Genomic DNA, 23,510 nt, shown 5'->3' with positions numbered 1-23,510 from the left:
ATATTCAAATATATTTCTTTTATTTTTGAACAATTATTGTTACTGTTCTCATTGTACACCATTAAAAAGCACTAACTGGTGGATATGTATGGTAGATAGGCCAAATGATTCCATTTGTCCTCTGATATGTTTTTGAGAGTATTGTGTTAGATTTACAATTAAGTGTTGTTAATGACCATTCCTGCGTGGGTACACCTTAGTTCATCAATAAATGAGACTCTTACCCAATAGTGATACACAGGATTGAAAAGAGAACACTCCTAATTGTATTCTGGCTTACTGGAAAATATTACTCCCCATCATGTGACATCATTTAATACGGTCAGGGTTAGTGAGAAAATCAATAATGGATGACCTATTGCTGAATTTTTAATAGGAAAATGAGATCTACAATTATTTCAATAACGAATTATAATTGATCAATCATATAATTTCTTTGCTGTGGAAACTTTATCAAGATGCAACTAAACAAACTAGATACTGCAACAGCTATGAGCCTGGATAACATTATGGCAATAGTACTGAGTAGACTTATACCCCTAAACTAGCTGTGTCCCTAGACAAGCAGTTCCAGTACAGCTATGACACTAGCAAACGAAATAATGTGGAAAATTATCCAGGTATATGTAGTCCACACACAAAAAACAAATCATGGAAACCACGGATGAACTGGGGGATCCACTCCCTATTGAAGTCCAGTTCTGAGATGTTCAAGTCAAGTGAAATCCAGGTATGACCCAGAGACACCAAAAGACAATACACCATTGATCAGAAACTGAACAGAAACCAGACATAAATACTGTGGCTTCAAAAACAAAAGATTAGGAATTCTGCAGTGAGGAACTCACCTCCTGTCTCTTCAGTGCCTGTCCACAATCTACAAGGCACAAGTCAAGGCTGTAATGGAATAGTCTCTACTTTGCCTGGATGAGTGCAGCTCCAACAACACGAGCTCTGTATAATTCAGGATAAAGAAGGCTGTTGATTGGCATATTCACAGTGGACTATCACTTTTAGAGAAAATCACATGATATGATGACATCATTTCTGATGAAGGGTTTAATGCCTGAAACGTCAATTCCCCTGCTCCTCGGATGCTACCTGACCTGCTGTGCTTTTCCAGCACCACACTTTCAACCATGAACCATTTTGAACAGGGAACAGCTTAGTCTCACCTTGATACCTAGAGAGTGAACATTTCCTTAATAAAGCTGCTGTTGTTCAACACTTTGGTCTCCTGGTCCTTTTTGAAATGTAACACAAGAAGAAAACTGGTGACGGGGATAAAAATTGCTGTGACATCTAGTTGGGCAATCCACTGAATCCTCAAAAAAAATCATAAATCCTAACTGCAGATGTGAGAGACATTTGAAAAAAAAGAAATCAAAAAACTGTTTCACTGGTACAGTCAGAAAGGAAAAAAAATCATTGCCCCAGGGGAGAGTGCAGAAAACGCTTGCCAATGATCTAGCGTTAAGAAACACAGAGTAACAACTGAAAACCAAAAGTTCTGGAGATCACAGCAAGTCAGGCAGCATCCAGAGAGAGAAAGCAAGCTAATAGTTCGTGTTTAGATGACTCTTCATCAGAGTAATCTAAACTCAAAGTGTTAGCTTGCTCTATGGATGTTTTTGTGATCTCAACCATTTTTTGTTTTCAGTTCAGATTCCAACATCTGTAGTGATTTGCTCCTATACTGTGAGTACCAAGTTGCCTATACAGAGGGAAATATTTTGAGTTAGGGGTGTCATTTCGGAAAGAAACAGGCAACCTGAGGAATACAATGTTCTAAAATGCGAAGGGAGGTAGTACAAAAATGGACATGACACATCATGCTTTGTAGGCCCTTCCCATTTTGGGAAAAAAAGAAAATGGCGGGAAATATCAATATAGGACTGTACGATGAAAAAAGACATCTGGAATTCCTACACAAAACAATTCCATTATTTTGTTCAAACAAACAAAATTGAAACAGATAAACATCCTTGTGTATCATGGACTAGGGGAGTACTTTTAATCTCCTGAGGAATTTGGAGGTACTGCTCAGAAGCTGAGCAATAGGAATCCTACAGAACCAGTTTTTAATGAAAATCATTTGTGATTGCTTGATTCGACAAAACAACCAGCATGATAGCAAATCCAGTTGCTGGCTCATAGCAATTTTAAAGCAGTTAGCAGAACTTTTCAAATTCACAGACAACTTAAATGATGCGATCAGAGACAGATTGGTGGATGGTTTAAGATGTGAAGCAATCTGAAGGGATTATTGATGGCAAGGAACCTCGATTTAAAGAAAGGACTGGACCTAGCAGCCAAGGTTGCTTGAGTACAAGAGCTCACAAAATGGTGACCGAGATATGGGCAACGATACAGACTCAAAACTGCCATATTGGTGTGGAAAAACAGGTCAGACAACAGATTTCTTACATAAAGAAACTGTACGCGGAAACTGCAACAAAAATGTGCACATTGATTGGGCGTGTTTGAGGAAGAAACATGGATAACATGCAGTGATAGTATAGAAACTGAAGAGTAGGAAGAAAATCTACAGAGACCATAAGACCATAAGACATAGGAGTGGAAGTAAGGCCATTCGGCCCATCGAGTCCACTCCGCCATTCAATCATGGCTGATGCGCATTTCAGCTCCACTTGCCAGCGTTCTCCCCGTAGCCCTTAATTCCTCTAGACAACAAGAACCTATCAATCTCGGCCTTGAAGACATTTAGCGTCCCGGCTTCCACTGCACTCCGTGGCAATGAATTCCACAGGCCCACCACTCTCTGGCTGAAGAAATGTCTCCGCATTTCCGTTCTGAAATGACCCCCTCTAATTCTAAGGCTGTGTCCACGGGTCCTAGTCTCCTCGCCTAACAGAAACAATTTTCTAGCATCCACCTTTTCAAAGCCATGTATTATTTTGTACGTCTCTATTAGATCTCCCCTTAATCTTCTAAACTCCAACGAATACAATCCCAGTATCCTCAGCCGTTCCTCATATGCTAGACCTGTCATTCCAGGGATCATCCGTGTGAATCTCCGCTGGACACGTTCCAGTGCCAGTATGTCCTTCCTGAGGTGTGGGGACCAAAACTGGACACAGTACTCCAAATGGGGCCTAACCAGAGCTTTATAAAGTCTTAGTAGTACATCTCTGCTTTTATATTCCAACCCTCTTGAGATAAGAGACAACATTGCATTCGCTTTCTTAATCACAGACTCAACCTGCATGTTTACCTTTAGAGAATCCTCGACTAGCACTCCCAGATCCCTTTGTGCTTTGGCTTTATTAAGTTTCTCACCATTTAGAAAGTAGTCCATTCCTATATTCTTTTTGCCAAAGTGCAAGACCTCGCACTTGCTCACGTTAAATTCCATCAGCCATTTCCTGGACCACTCTCCCAACCTGTCTAGATCCTTCTGTAGCCTCCCCACTTCCTCAGTACTACCTGCCTGTCTACCTAACTTTGTATCATCGGCAAACTTCGCTAGAATGCCCGCGGTTCCCTCATCCAAATCATTAATATATAATGCGAACAGCTGTGGCCCCAGCACCGAACCCTGCGGGACACCGCTCGTCACCGGCTGCCATTCTGAAAAAGAACCTTTTATCCCAACTCTCTGCCTTTTGTTAGATAGCCAATCCTCAATCCATCCCAGCAGCTCACCTCGAACACCATGGGCCCTCACCTTGCTCAGCAGTCTCCCGTGTGGCACCTTATCAAAGGCCTTTTGAAAGTCCAGATAGACCACATCCACTGGGTTCCCCTGGTCTAACCTACTTGTTACCTCTTCAAAAAATTCCAACAGGTTTGTCAGGCATGACCTCCCTTTACTAAATCCATGTTGACTTGTTCTAATCAGACTCTGCTCTTCCAAGAATTTAGAAACCTCATCCTTAATGATGGATTCTAGAATTTTACCAACAACCGAGGTTAAGCTGATTGGCCTATAATTTTCCATCTTTTGCCTTGATCCTTTCTTGAACAAGGGGGTTACTACAGCCATCTTCCAATCATCCGGGACCTTTCCTGACTCCAGTGACTCTTGAAAGATCTCAACCAATGCCTCTGCTATTTCCTCAGCAACCTCTCTCAGAACTCTAGGGTGTATCCCATCGGGGCCAGGAGATTTATCAATTTTAAGACTTTTTAACTTTTCTAGCACTATCTCTTTCGTAATGGCAACCATACTCAACTCAGCCCCGTGACACCCTTTAATTTTTGGGATATTACTCATGTCTTCCACTGTGAAAACTGACGCAAAGTACTTGTTAAGTTCTCCTGCTATTTCCTTATCTCCCATCACTAGGCTCCCTGCATCAGTTTGAAGTGGCCCAATGTCTACTTTTGCCTGTCGTTTGTTTCTTATGTACTGAAAGAAACTTTTACTATTATTTCTAATATTACTGGCTAGCCTACCTTCATATTTGATCCTCTCATTTCTTATTACACTCTTTGTTATCCTCTGTTTGCTTTTGTATCCTTCCCAATCTTCTGATTTCCCACTGTTCTTAGCCACTTTATAGGATCTCTCTTTTTCTTTAATACATTTCCTGACTTCCTTTGTCAGCCAAGGTTGTCTAATCCCTCCCCGGTTAATCTTTCTTTTCTTGGGAATGAACCTCTGTACAGTGTCCTCAATTATACCTACAAATTCCTGCCATTTTTGCTCTAGAGCATAGAAAGGACATCAGTAAGCCCAGACTCTCCGTCGAAAAGAGACCATAAGCATATTGGTCATTGCTGGCAACACTAATCGATACTGGGTCACTCCCTTACTGAATGACAAGCCGGTAGGAAAGGAGGTGGACACTGAAGGGGCAGTTCCAGTGTTACCAGAAAGTATGCATCAGAAGCAGCTGAGTTACACTGTGCTGGAACTCTCACAAATTATTCAAAGAACATAGAGAGGTAAAATGGTGCCTTTTTCAGTTTGTTTCAATATGAATTTTCAGTTATGGCCTCATGATATTATTACTAGTCTATTAGTCCAAAAGTTCAGCTAATGTCCCAGGGACCTTGGTTCGAATCCTGCCATGGTGGTGAAATTTGAATTCAACAAGAGAACAAAAAAGATGACCATGAAACCATTGTTGATCATCAGGAAAACCCATCTGGCTCACTATTATCCTTCAGGGAAGGAAATCCTTACCTAGCCCACTTACATGTGACTCCAGACCTATAGAAATGTGATTGACTCTCGACTGCCCTCTAAAATGGCTGAGCAAGTCACTCAGTTTAAGGGCATAGAGTCATAGAAATGTGCAGCACAGAAACCTTTCGTCCAACTCATCCATGCTGACCAGATATCCCAACCTAATCTAGTCCCACTTGTCAGCATTTGGCCCATATCCCTCTAAACTCTTCCTATTCATGTACCCATCCAGATACCTTTTAAATGTTGATTTGGAGATGTTTGGAGATGAACGGGGTGGACAAAGTTAAAAATCACACAATACCAGGTTACAGTCCAACAGGTTCGTCTTGAAGCACAAACCCGCGGAGCACCGTTTCCCCGTCAGGCAGCCAGCAGGGCAGGATCACAAGACACAGAATCCACAGCAAAAATTCACAGTGAACCGAAAGCTGCAATCCATTCTAAAAGATGAAAGACTTAACAGCAATCTAGGTTGCTCAATATATCATTTTAATTGCATGACATTGTGATCTTTCACTACAAACTGTGTCTTATGATCCTGCTCCACCAGCCACTTGACGAAGGAGCAGCGCTTCCAAACAAACCTGTTGGACTATAACCTGGTGTTGTGAGATTTTCAACTTTTGTTGGGGGCAATATACGTTGGCCTAACAGCAATACCCACCTTCCATAAGTGAATAAATTATATGACCAATCTGAAGATTTGTCCTTAACAGATTATCCAAGATAATTTTCCAGCTTTATTGGGAAGAACGTAGTTGGAGAAAATCAAACTCAACTGGGTTGAAGTAAATCACTTGCCACATTTCTGAGACTGATCTATCACAAATGCTAAAGAAACATGCTGTTGTTTTCAATGGGGACCTGGGAAGCATGAAAAAGATCAAAAGGCACCAGCACTTAAAAATGCAAATCAACTTCAATAATTTTTGAGCTTGCTAAATTACGACGGCAAATTTGTCCTAAATCTTGCAAACATTCTCAAGCTGTTGCAATTTACTATGCCAAAACCAAAATTGAAAATGGAAAGAACATTGTAAAAGAGCCTTTATACAAACCAAAAGAGGCTTTCATAAAGTCAGAAGTCCTGATCCAATATTACCATTGTAACTAACAGGCAATGCATCACTGTATGGAATGGCAGCAGCTGTTTCTCACATTTTACTCAATGGTAAAGAGAAGGCAATAGCTTTTGTGGAAAATCATTAAACAAAGCAGAAATGAACTATGTACAAGATAGAGAAAGGAGGTCTGGGAATTACTTTGGCATTATACAATTCCACTAATACCTGTATGGCCAAGTATTTACCCAGCTAATAGACTGCAGACCAATGACCACAATATTTGGGCCTCAAAGGGATACCTCTTCCAGCAGTGAGCTATATACAGATGGGGGCATCATTGTGATCAGCTCACACTCATACAATTAAGTATCGACTATCTAACTTACATGGAAATGCTGATGGGCTCTCTAGATTATCTTTTGGCAAATGAGTTGACTACATAGAGTACTTGTGCAGACACTTTCTAATTTGAACATGTAGAGTACTCTTTGGTAATTGTAGGGCAAGTAGTACACTAGAAAGTTTATATCACAAGAGTTTATGAACCATCTAAAGCAGAATGGAATTCAGCGTATCCTGTCAGCTTATCATCTAGCCACAACAGGTTTGGCAGAAAAGCTTATTCAGACAGTGAAATGCTCCTTAAATGTAACTCAAGAACAAGGATCACTACTGAAAACACTAAGCCAATTGCTGTTAACGTACCAGAACATACTCCAGTTGATGACTTAAAGTTCTCTGACATTATCCATGGTAAAGTGTCAGTTGGACATGGCATTTGATTTATTGAAATCACCCATGTCAAATTTCCCAAAAAATGTCAATAAGCGTTAGCAAGGAATTATACTACTGGTGAAAAGTGGATACCAGTCATCGCTAAAGCATAGACTGATTGGTCTCCTATACAGCCAGAGAGATGATACACTATGGAGAAGACATGTATCAACTCTTGGCAAACAGAATGAATGTACCAAAGACAACATGAATTGAAGATCCACAAATAACTGTGCCGATAGAAACAGTATCTACAGAACAGTAACTGGAACATCTGAGGGTGAGGATAACTTGGTGGAGAACACCACGACATTGTGTGAATTTCTGAACATTTAGTCATCTCAGGAAAAGATGATGGATGATATTCCTAGTACACATAAAACACTAAAGGTTAAAGTCAATGAGAAAAGTAAACAGATGCATGGGATGTGACAACACCACACAGGAATCAACATCATTCAGACGACCCATCTTTGGCTGTTCTATATACAATTGTAAATATTGTGAACGTTTTCATTGTAAGATGAGGGATGTGGTGTATTTTTGTAGATATGGTGAACTTTGAAAGTCCAATCACATTACATCATCAGCCATTTTGGGCAGGAAACTAATTTCACTTTGTTGCCTGCAGAGTGATCATCACCTTAATAAAGCTCTGGTTGGTTAACATATTGGTCTCCTGGCCCTTCAAAACATGCAGATTAACCTATTAATGGCAATTACCCCAGATCTGTCTGAACAGCACTTACTTCAAGGTTGTTTCCAAGTTATCCTCACCTTATGCATTTACTTATCTACATTTAAATTCTGCTCTTGAAGTTACATTAAAACTTTTAAATTACAAAATCAAAAACCAAAAATTATTCACACCAGGGCAGCGTGGTGGCTCAGTGGTTAGCACTACTGTGTTACAGCACCAGGGACCCTGGTTCAATTCCAGCCTTGGGTGACTGTGTGGAGTTTGCACATTTTTCCCATGTCTTTGTGGGTTTCCACCAAGTGCCCTGGTTTCCTTCCACAGTCCAAAGATGTGCAGGTTAGGTCAATTGGCCAAGCTAAAGTGTACACAGTGTTCAGGGATGTATAGGTTAGGTACATTAGTCAGGGGAAATGTATGGTAATGGGTCTGGGTGGGATACTCTTCGGAGGTGCAGTGTGGACTTGTTGGACCGAAGGACCTGTTCCCGCACTGTAGGGATTCTAATTCTAAATCCTTTGAACATTTACATGTTGCAATGGACAACAGCCTCATAATTACAAAAACACAAATAGCCAGAGAAACTCAGCAGGTCTGGCAGCATCTGTGGGAAGAAAGCAGTTAATGCTTTGAGTCCAGTGACTCTTCATCAGAAAATGCTGAGTTTCTCCAGCAATTTATTCGTTTCAGATCTCCACCATCTGCAGTTCTGTGATTTATTTATTGCCAAATTAACGTCAAGTAGAATATTTATCCACACAAGCACCCTTGATTCTCCATAATAGTCAATCTTTGAGCTCTTCTGGTGCAGTGATTGGATCCCTGCCTCTGGGTCAGAAGATCTGCATTCAAGTCCCACCTGTCTTAGATATTTGTCATAACATGTCTGAACAAGTTGATCTAAAAACGTCTGCCAATTCTCAGCTGACATTGAAGCCTTGGAAAATGCCTTCAAACTTGACTTGTATGCCAAAAAAAGTGTGCTGTGGTAGGATATATGTTGTAACATGTTTAAAAAACAATTATTGATATTAAACTAATGCAACATGGTTTATTAAATATACTGTTACAAATATAGTTTTAAGCACAATCAAAGCATTTCAAACCCATCACATTCATTGTTTCTGGCATCTGACAGAGGTCAAACTTTGAATAATTTGGAGAATTGCATTATTGTAAGAATGTGCACTGGATCAAATTTGGCGCTCAGGTTCAGAATTATCACTGCCAATGTGACATGAGGAGTAGTCATGTCTTTACTTTTCTCTGTTGACAAAGTGCTGAAAAGTGATAATTCTGACATTGAGGTCTCTTGGAAATCTGAGAAATCCTGACCTGCTTTTGCAATGCAAGCCATTTTGCTCCATTAGGTGACTGTTGCTTTGAAATCTTCACTGAACTCCAGATTTGATTTTGATTCACTTAATTGTTTATGTACACAGGTATGCATTGCATTTCTGTTAATGACATAAATGTTCCAACAATTTCTGAAGATCCATTCGCATACATGCTTTTGAAGTTCAGGCATGTGACTAGTCCTTACTCTCATGGTAAGTTTGGTCTTTGGTATCTTCTTCAGGGTGGAATCATTTTTCTTCTATTCTTTCAGCATTTTTCATCAATGTCAAATTCCCTTGTTAGAGCAAAATTATTTGACATATCAGCAAATGTTATGATTTTTATCTTGAAACCAGCTTCCCAAATTATTAGTTTGTTTCAAGACTAATTTCTCTTTCGTGATTGCCATGCAAACTATGGCCTGTCTCTGTAGGTCTTAATCTCATGCAAATCCTCACAAAATGGCCAGTATCATCTGCTTGATGCACTATGCCCACAGTTATAACATACCAGTAACTAAAACATTTACTTGTGAGGTGAAAAATTGACATTTACTACCTAAAACAAGTGTAGCATGTTGTGGCTGTAAAGGTTGTTTGGGGGGGGGGGGGGGGGGGGAGAGAAAGAGTGTGGGTGATGGTGATGACGTATATACAAAGTGTAAGCAAAACATGAAAGATATGGCCATGGGGCCTTTCCATACGTTGGGCTGACATATATGCTACAACCTGTTACCATCGGCATTTTACGAATCCTCTGTAACCACAGCTGAGGTGATCAAATTAATAGACATGAATATCTTGATCCACTGACATGTATCAAATATTTTAAACTGATTTCCACCTAGGTGCAAATGAGAATAATGAAACTTACAGATTCATGATTACCTGAGTGAAAGATATATCTGCTTTACCTGAATAAATAAGAATAAACTGACCAGAAACGCCAAATAATCACTCAAGAGTAGTGATCACCAAGAGAGAATCTGATTAAATAGTCAAAAGCAAATCACATGTATTTTTGTTACAATCAATTATCATTGTTCCAAAACTGACATAATTGCTTTTTTTGTAGTTTTCATTAAACATTTGCTAAGTAAACCAAAATGTTTATTGATAGCAATGAGAAATCCACCACTGGAAACTTTCAGTTCACATTATTGTAACTTCTACATTCTGCAGCTAAAATCAAGGTTCCAAAACTGATGGCCACATACATGAACAGCAACATTCTTAAAGACATTATTTTTTAAAAGCCAGCAAGGCATCATATCCTCCTGTTTATTTTGATTAAACCAAGACATTTCTTTTTAGAAAGCATATAAGAAACAGGAGTGAGTCTTTAAAGCTTATGCTACCAATTAATAAGTTTGTAGACAACATGAAATTGGAACAGTTGTGGAGAGCGAGGAAAGTTGTCAAAGGATACAGCAAGGTACAGATCAGTTGGAAAGCTGGGCAGAGAGAACGCAGATAGAGGACAATCGGGACAATGGTGAGGTGATGTATTCTGGGAAGTCAAATGCAGAAGGAAAGTATAGAGTAAATGGCAGGACCCTAAGCAGCATTGATATACAGAGGGATGTTGGTGTACAAGATAGCAACATAAGTTGGTAAAGAAGGTATACAGCACGCTTGCCTTCAGTTGGGGCACTGAGTATAAAGCTTGGCAAATCACATTGCACCTATGTAACACTTTAGCTAGACCACATCTGGAGTATTGCATGCAGTTCTGGTTGCCTCACTGTAGGAAAGATATGGAGGCTTGGGAAAAGATGCAGAAGAGGTTTACCATGATGTTGTCTGGATTGCATGTAAGGAGAGGTTGGACAAACTTGGATTATTTTCCTAAGAATGTCGGAGGGGAATCTGAAAGAAGTGTCTTTTCCCCCCGAGGTGGAAATGTCAAATGTTTAAAAGTGAGAGGGAGGATGCGCAAGACAAGGTTTTTTTTTAACATAGAGGGTGGTGGGTGCCTGGAACGCACTGCCAGGGAGTGGTAGAAGCAGGTATGTTTCAGAGGCATTTAGACAGACATGAATGGGCAGAGAATAGAGGGATACTGACCATGTGCAGTCAGATGGTATGAGTTTGGAATAGCCACATGGTTGGCACAGATACAGTGGGCTCAAAGAGGAAAATCCTAGGGCAATTTAGCAAATGTAATCTAGAAAATTCCTCTCTAAATCAGCCATAAACCCCTATTATCTCCATCCCCCCCCCCCTCCCAAGTAATAGATACTGAAGTTTCTAGCCATACCTAACTTATTTACTAAGGCATCAAATTAACTAAATTTCACAATTTTATGCCACATGGATGCAGTACATCCAACAAACATCTGGCATGGGAGATGTATTATGAAAGACAATTTGCCTCTGGGGCACCACAGTCAAACAATGTTGCTCTCATCCAAGTACTATACACTCAGACTTGGAGTAAATGTTGTTTCCCGGCTCTAATCTGGAGCCAAAGACTATTTCCCTTATCCATGTGGTTTTTCCACCACATACCCAGGATTGAAACTGGATCTTTCTTGGTTTACATTAACCAATAAATAAGCTTACTCCTGTAACTTGCTGAATCCTTTCTCTGTGATTTTTAAAAATTCTCTTTCGACCTCATTTACTTTCTATCATGGATTTGTCAATGTAAGAGAGGGAATTATGTTTTCACTGAGCTCTGAGGATCCAGACCAGTATTTCACTTGAGCCATATTATTTTACTTTTCCTATTTCTGGGACATCAGCTTACTGTGAAGGTCTGCAAGAGGACTACTGTACAAGAAACCATGTGTCTTATTCTTTGACTTACCACTGGCAACAACACCATGCTTTACTGATGATATCACAGTTCAATGCTTTTTATTTACATAATCGATAATTCCGAATTGAAATAGTTTTGAAAGAAAAACATGACAAAGAAATAAATTGTACATTAATGTTTTATTAGCTGTTCCCCTCTTGACAATGGAATGGATTAGATGAGAGTCTGTACAAACTGCAGCACCAGAAGGGTCAAGTGTACTGAACTGCTTGTAAGCACATTATTCCTATATAAAACATATCATTTCCAAATTACTAGCAAAGGTTGGGTACCAGGCAGTTAATCTAAATGTAGTGTTAAAGTTTGATTTGAGAACATACCCTATCACTGCTAAAATATATTTTCTCAATACAGAAGCCTCTGATTGAGAGCTACATGGAAGATATGACATTTTTTGCAATTCCCACTTGCAAGTATACATAAAATGTAAAAATTATTTTATTTCAAATTGCTTTTAACATTTTGAAAACATGCACATCACTTTGAATAACCTCACATCGAATTCATGGGGATGGGTAAGGGGGAAAGAGGAGAACTGGTTTCTTTTGCATTTTAATTCTTGCATTTATTCTCAAAATACTGTTTTACCCCCATCACCACATTTCCCATATGATCCTTATGGTTAAAATGATAACACTAATTCAGGTCTACAAAAAGAAAACATTCATGAAGAGAGATGGTTAAAAAGAGAGAAAATATATGTGCAGCTATTTTAAAGAAACGTATTCCTGGTAAGTTATATAGGATATTTTGTTAAAAGTATGCATAATATAGTTGATCATTTATATCAAAATACATAGTTACTGAGGGTTAATTATTTATATATCTTAAAATCTCAAGTTTACGTCCCATTACAAATAGTCATGATTTAAGTTTTAGTTCTATTCCTCAGCCAAATCCACTTCCTTATTTATACTCGCCCCATTTCCCAGTTCATTCTGATTTGAAAAATCCTATTGAAAATCATGTCAGTTATCTTTTTAAAATAATTCATATTTACCGCTTCTCTTTGCTTCTCCGCTCAATCAAATTCATAAAAGTAGATTCTCTACAAGAGTGAAAGTAAATTATTCTCAATGTCACTTGAACACATTCTCATCGGCATTCAATATAATCATATTTAGTTATCGTGCATTTGAGTTTGCAAAAGGAAAAACAAAAATAAAAGCACGGTTGTAAAGAACCCTTGTAAAATGAATAAAAATTCCTTTGTATTTTAAAGACTGATATTTTATGACTTGTTCAACAAAAGCAGAAATTACCAAACAGGTGCAGAAATGAAAAGTTAAAGACAGTTCAAACAATGGCTTCAGCAAGTAATGCAGGTAGAGGACAAACAATAAAATTGTTAGGATTTCCACTGTCAAACCATGCTTCAAAAGTTCATCGTGCAAAAATCTGCTTAGAATTATTTAGCTTCCAAACCCAATGCTAAACATGAAGATTACTTTTCCTTTCTTTCAGTTTATTATTAAAAGAAAAATATATATAAAGCTTTTCTGAAAATTGCTGAAGAATTGTTGCCCTTAAACATTAAGGAACTGTACCATAGAATCTCCCTTCAACAGTTAGTCAGGCCTTTCCCTTTCATTTAAAAAAAAACTACGGTGGTAATTTTATCAGGTATCACGTACAAGCAATTTTCACAAACAGGAGATGTGAACGCCCCCAGGTGAAAGACAAATCACTTTTCATGACACACAAAGAGAGAGAGAAAGATCTGTGATCAACAGGAGAGAGTGAATCCTGTAGAAGGGGGCCCAGCCTCATTGCGAGCAATGGATGATGATTATTATGAAGTGACTTCACAGTTTCTCCTTGGTTGGAACCCAGATATAAGGCCCTGATTGATCTTCAATAATCTGCTTCACCTGGTTGTAAATCTCTTCCAGCAAATCTCCCTGTACAATACCTGACCAAAGCAGAAACAACAGTCATTACTTGAAGTTTGCACCTTTTCCATCTTTTACCTTTTCTTTTGCAATCCTGCCTGTGATAGAAAAAATATATACTGGATATCTGAAGTTAAAATAAAATCAGAAAACTCTCAAAGTAGACCAACCAACAACTATAAAGGACACAAAGATTGGTGACTGAATTCTGAAGAGCTCCCATTTCATAAATTGTTTCTCGTCTTTGTATTGGCTGACTAACTGACTTTCAATAGTCTCTTTTCTGGTTTTATTTCAAAACACCAGAAGGAAGTGGGAGAGTATATGTTTTGCCTTGAGGATCTAGGATGCCATCTCATTCAAATTGGAGAGATCAAAAATCACCTCTCTCTCAAATGTACGGTTCCATGTGAATTTATGGTTGAAGTAGTTAATCTGAAACTGTACTTTAAGACAGGAACGGGGATATAGATTCAGACGTTTTTATACTAAATATCAGGAAAAGTTTCACCTAAGTGACTAACATACAATAGAGAGAGACAAATTATTATGAGCCTTACTAACAAGGATGAAGTAGGCAATTCTTGGTTGACTTTAGTGAAGCTTTCTCAACCTTTCACTCGTAAACCATCCCTCTCTCGTCTGAGTGAGAATAACCAGTGCAATTTTGGGCATTCATTTTAATTTAATTATAGAGGCAATTGCCACAGTAGGTAATATGAGACTAACTTGTGAAATGCTCTGTAAATTCCAGTTCAAGTTTTATAGCTCTCTCAAAAGTTTTTCTTGCTTGATCTTCTGTTAATCGCTTATTCATTTCCCTGAAAAGAAGGAAAGCAGAAACATTTATTCTCCATGTATGAAACAGATATACTCTGTCCAAAAGAAGGTCTATTTTTACACAGGGCAGAGAAGAAATACAGAAATGTTAGTGTTGTAAAGGAGTGCCATGGCAAATCTAGCAGGCCCCAGAATTAAGAAACACTAAATATCGGTGATACACTTTCTTTGACTTAACCGCTTTATTGCCTTCTCAAAGTTATCCCATCAACTGTGCTGAACGATAGTTAAAATCTCAAGCAGAACTTCATTCATATTAAATCCCATCCATCCAAATATAGTCAGCAGATTTAGCAAAGACTGATTTCCCTTAAGCTAAATCAGTGCCATGTGAAACTAACGTCAAAGGCAATAGAACTTAGACTCTGGACTTGATAGCATCACATAGGAACTTGGAACTGTTTAACACCACCAACAGGAGAACAGTAGCATTGCAAACAAATTTCTGGATCAGTTTTCCTAATTCCATTAATCTTCCCTATCCTGGTGCTGAACAGGAGCAGCATTTTATAAGCCTGCTGTGCAATCTAGGCCTTAGGAGTGTGAACACTTTTGGGCCCAGTCCATCAAAATTATCTGCAGGTACTGCTGAAGCAGACCAACTCTAGCATGGCTGAACAATGGCAGAAAGGGAGAGTTTAGGGATTATGGGGACACAATTTGAGTCCAGCTTCAGCCTCCTCTGATCTGGAGAAGGCAGGCAGAGGATTCTAAAGATCTACTCACGAGATAAAAACAAATTTTAAAATTTGCCTTCTTTTTTGGCCTGCTTCCAGGCCCAGGCAGACCCTCCACGTCGACAGTGGAGACAGTTCCTTCACTTGAAATGAGATGCCTCTGGGTAAACATGGCTCAACCAATGGAAAAACGACATGAAGAACAGGGTCTGACCTGCACTCTCTTGGGCATTCCTTCATTATCACCAAGTCAAAATCCTGGAACTTCCTTTTTAAACAGCATTGTGGGTGCACCTACCCAACACGGATTGCAGTCGTTCAGAAGGGGGCCAAGCACCATTTTGTCAAGTGCAAATAGAATGGGTAGCAAATGCAGACCCAGCCAGGGATGTTCACATCCCATGAATGAAGAAAATAATTGCTGCATCAGGCCCATGTGCTGTTTCTGTGGGTCAGCTCAGAAATGTTACAGAAATGCAAAATGCAGATAGTGATCTAATAGAAGTTTTAAAAAAACGTGCTCAGCAAGCAAAGTAACTGTGAGATTGTGTTTACATATATGTTCTTGTTCAGCTCACATCAATTCAATCCAATCCCTCTCAATGCTGCTGGCCACCAAAGCTTTAGTATGAATGGTACAGAAAACTTGCTTTAACAACACTGCAGTCCTTAGAATGAGCCACCAAATTTATTTAACAATAAATAGCTGGCCAGATGCGATTACTTTTTGCAGATTAAAAAAAACAAGATTCCAAACAGCAACGTTTATAATCTTAGGAGCACGAGGCACAGATTCAGAATCTAATCACAAATGGTCCGTCGCACTTATTGGATCTCCAGGCCGACAGTGAATTTTGTTTCCTTAAGTGGCAAGTGCTGGAGAATATCATTTCTCAATAAGGTAAATGTCATCCAAATTTAACAGCAAATTGTTGCAACTGCAAAACAGGATCTTTGATGGCACCAGTTGAGATTTTCTTCCACATAGAGTCCCAACTTGAACTCTATTACAGACAGTATGCCGGGTTCTTACTTGCTGAAACCAGATTCAGGTGGTACATAAATGAAACATCGTTATTTCTATTAATCGTTTGGTTCAGATTTGAACTAATTTCTGAAAGTGATGAGGCTTTGTGTCACCCAATGCAGCTCAAATAGAATTCAACTGTTGTGTTCAGGGTTAGATGTAATTTGAGTAGTTTGAGAATAATGGTCACATTTAACAACCTTCATCCTGAACATTCCATGACGGTGCCTTCGGAGATAGAAACAATCCTAGAGAAAAAACAATGCCTCCAAAAATGAATTCTAAAAACATTGGTCTTAAAGGCTGCAGTCTGTACTCACATGATGTTTTCAATTGATTTTGGTTTGACAAAGATAGCAATTGGATGCAGCTGGGCTATTTGAAGCCTCTTAATAGCATTTCCTGACACATCGAGGATACAGTGTTTACCCTGAAGAACAAACAAAGGGAAATATTAGGAAAATGTACCAAAATTATACAGAGGACTTTGATAAGATATTCTGCATTTTGATTAATTTAGCTCAATTGTAAAGAGTTTCTTTGACAACAATAACAGATTAGTGAGTACACCTTCATGTTCATAAATATCATATTCTGCAGTGCATGCGAATGACACATTCTTCAATTAGAGGGCAAGTGTTAAACTAGTTTATTGTAATGATACCCTTTTGGATATCCTTTACCTTTTCTGCTACCTCCCTTACAGACTGCACGCTGGTGCCATACAGGTGGTTGTTGTATTGTCCAGCTTCAATAAATTTGTGATCTTGAATATCCTTTTCCATTTGCTCTCTAGATGTAACAAAATGATAGTCTCGCCCATCAACTTCATAATCACGCTTTGGTCTGGTTGTATCTGGAGAAAGTGAAACACTTCCATCAAGCCATTTATTATTTCATTTTCTCTGCACATTTTTTTTGTGTGTGGTAATTCACAATCAAATTTCAAAATGCTGCAATGGATATTGAACAGTCAGCATTAGAATCAACGCCTCACAGGTGAGACAAAGTAGGACCTCTATGCAGAATAAAGCTCCCTTCTCATTGCCCGAACCCGTACAAAGAGCCTCAGTGACAGTTTCTATTTTTCATACCAGCCACACTGGAGGTTTAGCATCAAGTATTGAATCATCAAACATTCCTCAACTGATTCATGTCTACTTGTGGTTGAATTGAGACAGTTTAAACATATTTCACTTATTACTTCTATTTACATCAGTAGAAGGCAATGTTTCCAGCAGTCTGGCATTCTTTCAAATCTTGCGTCAAATGGCAATAGCTTGAAGCAATGTATTAACCAGCTTTCTCTGAACTATTAATACTTCAGAATTTATGATTCATGCTTATAATGTTATTAGCTCATATCAATGTGACTGATAGTCAACTGATAGGAATCCTGAAGAAGGGCTTTTGCCTGAAATGTCGATTTTCCTGTTCCTCGGATGCTGCCTGAACTTCTGTGCCTATCCAGCACTAAACTCTCGACTCTAATCTCCAGCATCTATAGTACTCACTTTCGCCTCAATGTGACTGATACTTGACTGTGTCCTGAAATGGCCAAGCAAGCCACACATTGCAACAACCCAGACTGCAGCAGTTTAAAAAGCTAACCCGACATTACTTCATTCTGTGGGAAGCCAGTAATGAGTGATATTGTTAGCCGAACTAGTGACAGCAGTAAGGTTAAAAGAGACAATGAAAACATTTATTTGAAAAGAAACGGACTTCAAATTGAAGTTGGCAGAGCCATTGTACAGTTTCTGAATGGAAAGGTACAGCAGTGATGTGGAGAGTAATTGAGGCACTGGAGCACATTTTCATGCTCAAGACTTTTATTTCACAATGCAGACTGATTGATTCAGTGACTCCAGCTGCTGAGAGCTAATGTAGATATTAACATTTAAAGATTAGAGCATACTGAGGAAATTAATGGTCATTTGTCAGCCAGATGGTTGGAATGTGAAGTAATGATCACTAAGCAGTGGGATGGGGAATTTTAGTTTGATTGCATCTTGGCTTCTAATAATCAAATACATCAATTTAAAGGAATTACATTGATAAAATGGTCTCACAAGCTGACATTTGAAAGGAGAGGTTAAAATGAAAATGTTGATACATTCTGCTTAATTTCCCCATTATCCTAAAACTTTTAAAAGAGATATTCAAAACTGTCACCAGAGCCTCATTCAATATCTTGCTATATCAAATATTCCAAAGCTTCCAATTGTTCAATAGATGTAATCTGGGAGCAGATGCCTGTACAGAGTTTTGTCTCACCTCAGAGAGATGACCTGCACATGACAATAAGCAGATAACAGTTCGACTGTGACAAGCGAGTTTGAGTGAAGATATTTTTCCTTATAGTAGCCACTTCATTGAAAACTCTCCAACCTCTGGTTATATCTTATCTAATTTAAGTGACAACAATAATGCACATACGTGGAACACAAGATCCAAATTTGTCTGGAAACTCCGAGATCAGATCATCATTAATTCGATCTTTCATGGGCCCCAGAATTATAACAGGACGAGAGTAACGGACTATATGACAAAAATGGAAACACAGTTAGACGAAGTAAACACATTGAAATATTTAATATATTCCTGCAACAGTAAAATCTAGCATATGCCATCAACCTTGAGCTATATGTTTTGGCAGCAGTTACAACCATTCCTTTCTTTTGTAGTAGTCATTAAGGTTACGCTTGTTTCCAACAAATATTTGAACATTTCTTATGCACCATTAGACATATAAAACTATGAAAATTATCTGCCTAATCCTAAAATTGACATTAAGTCTGCAACCCTTCACCAACTGGGAGAGAGATTTCAAATACCAACTTCCCAGAAGATTGGCCATTAAAACATACTTCATGGTCTCAGCAAACTTCCTCAAATATTAAATTTCCATAAATTGAAAGTACTAAGATAGCGAAGTGCTTCAAAGCACTCCAGAAGAGGAGGAAAAACAAACACTGAGCAGAAATTTGGAGAACAGTTAGAGAAGATGGTGAGCAATGAGAGTAAAGATGAACATTTTGGTAAATTAGAGAGATAAAGTAATCTAGATCTTTGTAAAATAAGGTTTTTCCAACTGGATACCAGGCAAATTAAATTGTTAGCTTTAGCTACAGAATTTGGACAGCCACAGGAACCTATCATGTTTTCAGTTGCTTTTCTGCTTGTTTGAGGATCTTGAGGGAGTGCTGAAGAGATTTTACAGAATGAATTCAGGGACGAGAGTGTCAGCCACAAAGTTAGGTTGGCGAAGACAAGGTTGTTCTCCTTGGAGCAAAGGAAATTGAGGGAAGATTTGACAGGAGTGTGCAGGATTACACCAGGTTTCGATAAGGTAGACATAGCAAAGCCATTCCCAACAGTTGATCATAGAAGGACATAGATTTAAGGTCTTAGGCAAGAGATGCAGGGGAGGTGGAAGTACGCAGTATGTGCGGAGTTGACAGCTATGGGATTAAGTGCAATTGTGATTAGGGTGAGAAGTGTCCAGTGAGAAAACAATAGATTTGTTTTGGTCTTCCCAATGTTGAGGAAGCCTTTGATCTGTTATGACTGGATGTTGGATGAGTACTATTTGTGGAATCAAGGGTGTTAGGGGAGAACTGAAGATCGGTGTCACATGTGGAAATTGATCCTATGCTTATAAATGATAATTAAGGCAAAGGCTATTAAGGGCCTACAGGTCAGATTTTTCTGCACATGAAAGGAGACTAAAAGTAATGGAGACGTTATTGCACCAAGTTACTGGCTTTGTTGACCATGGTAAGATGGAATTATGTGTACTACGAGGGGAATGGAAATAGGGCTCAGGGAGCGAAGTGATGAAGGAGAATGAAATAATACTAAGACCCACAGAGAAAACAGCAAAAGAATAAGTTCTGCAGTTAGAAACCTATACAAGGTATTACTGGGGACTTCAACTAGGTGGTCTCAATGCTGGGATGGAAGTCAAACAGAAGGGATTTGAACATAGAGTGATTCATTGTCATTTAATTTAAAGAAAGGATGAAAGGAAAGGAGCTTTCTTCCTATCTAGCTGATGAAAGATTACTCACACATGAACTGCTCTTGTATATGATGAAAGTGTGCAAGAGGCTAAAAAGTGACAAGAAGAAACTGTGGTTTCAACTTGAAGAGATTGTGTTCAAATGCAAACACTTGCTCTTCAGAAAATATAACCACCACACTATTTGCCAGTATGGTACGCATAAAAGATTTGCATTGTGATATTTGATATGACTATCAAGGAGCAAAAGCAGATGGCAAATCTTCACTGAAAGGAAGGAAGAAAATTTGACAAAAATCATCTTGGATTAATGTTTTACTTTTCAAAGATGACCACAGAATAGTATTTATACAAACTCACATAGGGTCGTTGCATTATCTCCAAAGCAGTGAGGACATGGTGTGTGAAAAGTGGAAACATTAGATGTAAAGAAAACAATACTTGTCCAAAAACTATACAGATTGGTTAGAAGAGGAAGAGACAAAAGTTACCTCATGTTAATTTACTGTTACTCCCTTTAGTCAGTTTCTACTTACCCTCCTGCTGGCCAACAGGTTCATAGGAGAGAACATAGTCTTCTTGACCACCTATCCCAAAAAAAGACTGTATTAAAGGCAACTTTGAAACATTAAAATAATATAACAGAAATGTAGTATTAAAATATTGTTTACGTGGCAACGTAACAGGAGGATTGGAACTTTGCACTCATTCAATAAGACAATGCATGATGTTATTACAAAAACTTGATATTTCATTCTCAGTTTAAAAAGCAAACTTTTTCAAACCGGTTATACTGTTGAAGTTCTTTTATATGACCAATTATTTAATTGACATTATTACATACTACTTTAGGTCCCTGGTTGTTTAATTAAAACATTCATCTGGAAAGGTTTCGTCATCATATCGGTTTTAGGAAGGACAATGTAAACTGTGCTTCTGTCTTGCATGCCAGACTACATTGTTAAAAGATTTTTACATGCAAATATATTTTTAAAAGTTATGCAGAATAAGGGAAAGACATGATCTATGAATGAATACCAGTTCAGACTTAATTTGAACTCTGGCTTATATAAGATTGCAAATCTTAAGACTTTGCAATTATAGCGCAGTAGTGGTGAACTCTGTCTAATCTTGAGAAAGCAATAAATGATAATTAATCCTAAAAATATCTAGCATTCTGATTCAGACTCCTAGGTCTAGCTTTCTTGATACTGACACTAAATAAAATGAAAGTATAGAACATTTTGATATGCTAACAAAGTCCAATACAAAGAATGTAACATTGCAATGACTAAGGAGACTAGTGATTTCTAGCGAAACGACTTCTCTGTTCTTTATTAGTGTGAACTTGTCCAGATTGAACAACTTGGGTCTTTGCTGTTATGTTCAAATAAAATGTGGACATTAATATTATATAAGATATGTAATTAAAAATCAGGATAATTAACAGAAATGGTAGGGAGAATAATGGGGATTAAACTTGGCACCTGCTATACATAAAGATGATGCTATAATCCTGATTGTTTAAATGCCCATTTTTATCCTGAATGATTTCAATATTTTCATACCATTTTAACACAAAGGCATATATACCACAAAGTATAATTTAAAGCCAAGGTACAGACTATCCACTCCACAATACTGTCAGCAACAAACAAGACCAACACATTTGTGGTCAGCTGGTTAAAGCATGTCTTCATTTGATATGGATGCCCAATGCAATTTGAATTAACACTTCACCTGCCAATGAAAGGATACTTGATTCAGTTGTGTGACCTTTTCTTACCCATCTAAGCATCCCCACAGTATAAACTGAAGTAGTACTGTTACAGTTTGGAGCTGACAGGATTTGTTACTTTTACACTTTATCATCTGTATTTCATGATTTAATCAAGCTTTATGGAAGAAAAAAATGGTGCATTATTTTGTAGTTTGTTCCAATGAATAGGTTAAGCAAGGCCTGATCTAGGGTTAGAGGTGAAGAGGTGCCTGTTTACACCAGACATCAGTGGATCTTTGGAAGACTTGTAAGGTGGATACCAATTCGTTGCATTCTTTCAAGTGAGAGATATTTTGGAGATAGGGAGGGGGAGGGACATTGCCTTGGATAAAATGAAGGTGGTACTTCAAACTTTTAAGACTAGATCCTCGTGCTAGCTTTGATGAATAAGAGGTCAGAGAGGAATTTCCCAGGTTTCCCAATTTGCACCCTCTGCTATCCCAGTGAGCTGCATTTTTCCAACATATATTTTTCACCAAGGTTACATGGTTTTGGGAAGAATAGGGCACATACATAATCTTATACATAAAGCATCACTATTTGTATGGGAAAGGCTGGATGGGCCAGAGGATCTTTATCCATCACTTATTGTTCGTATTATATTTCAGAATGTAACCATCAGCCTAAAATGGCAGGTGAAGAGCTTTTGCAGTTATTGCTATAGTTAAAGTAGTACATTCACAAATAAGCTATTGAAGAAAAATGACCAAAAGAAGCAATTTCATATCAGTACAGCTTTGTAAGTGAAATAAATACTTCCTGCTAAATTCTGCAGATAAAAATCTTTGTTGGTGTAGTGCTGTTTCTAAATTAAATCGTCAGTAAACTGAGAATTAGTTGACTCTGCCATACTAGAATAAATGAGGAAAGAATGATTCCTTGGCATGACTGCACATTGACAAGATATGGAACTTTTAAGAAGTTCTCACATTATATCATAAACACTTGAACCCTCTGACAGTATGTCTTTCAGAACATGGTGTCTGGTACCAATATATTGTGCCAGACATGAGGCCAATGGAGTTCAATTTCCAGTCAAAGTCCTAGATTCACGTATTGGGGGAATAGAAGGGTGGAGGGAAGAAAACAGATTACTGGGGAAGTGCGCTGAGGTGTAGACATTTTTTAAAATTAAAAACTATAGATCCAAGTGTTATTGAACTTTATTTCATTTCAGAACTGAGTAACCAGGTGAATGTACAACTTTAACTGTTATCAAGCAAGAGAGATCCTTTGTCAAAAATTGATCAAACATTTAAGATAAAATTAAGAGCACAAGCAACTCATGCAAAAGCAGGGCTGATGAGAAACAATGTACATTTGAGGAGAAATATATAAACAGAACTGTCTGAAATTAACCTCTTGTTTCACCATACTCATCTGTAATCATGATTTCTGTTGTGAAGGAGGAAAGGC

The 23,510-nt window shown here is 38.2% G+C and overlaps 1 protein-coding gene across 29 annotated transcripts in view; it reads right to left on the bottom strand.

The window, feature by feature from the left end:
• Positions 1–11,954: 11,954 nt before the first annotated feature.
• The window catches only part of LOC140478823 (disks large homolog 1), a 459,945-nt gene continuing 448,389 nt past the window's right edge, over positions 11,955–23,510 (bottom strand). For 15 of the 29 annotated variants that reach the window (XM_072572239.1, XM_072572250.1, XM_072572237.1 and 12 more), the window contains 7 exons: positions 23,454–23,489; positions 20,851–20,901; positions 18,730–18,831; positions 16,974–17,146; positions 16,611–16,720; positions 14,476–14,567; positions 11,955–13,766 (listed from right to left, as the gene is read on the bottom strand). In XM_072572239.1, the coding sequence (XP_072428340.1) occupies positions 13,660–13,766; positions 14,476–14,567; positions 16,611–16,720; positions 16,974–17,146; positions 18,730–18,831; positions 20,851–20,901; positions 23,454–23,489 (671 nt within the window). In that variant the 3' untranslated portion in view covers positions 11,955–13,659. The remainder of the gene's footprint in view (positions 13,767–14,475; positions 14,568–16,610; positions 16,721–16,973; positions 17,147–18,729; positions 18,832–20,850; positions 20,902–23,453; positions 23,490–23,510) is intronic. The other 14 variants (XM_072572240.1, XM_072572246.1, XM_072572243.1 and 11 more) reach the window with 1 other exon arrangement.

This window comes from Chiloscyllium punctatum, chromosome 6 (genome assembly GCF_047496795.1).
Source record: "Chiloscyllium punctatum isolate Juve2018m chromosome 6, sChiPun1.3, whole genome shotgun sequence".
Lineage (NCBI taxonomy): Eukaryota > Metazoa > Chordata > Chondrichthyes > Orectolobiformes > Hemiscylliidae > Chiloscyllium > Chiloscyllium punctatum.
Note: the sequence above shows the minus strand (reverse complement) of the source record. Positions and strands in the feature narration are given on the sequence as shown.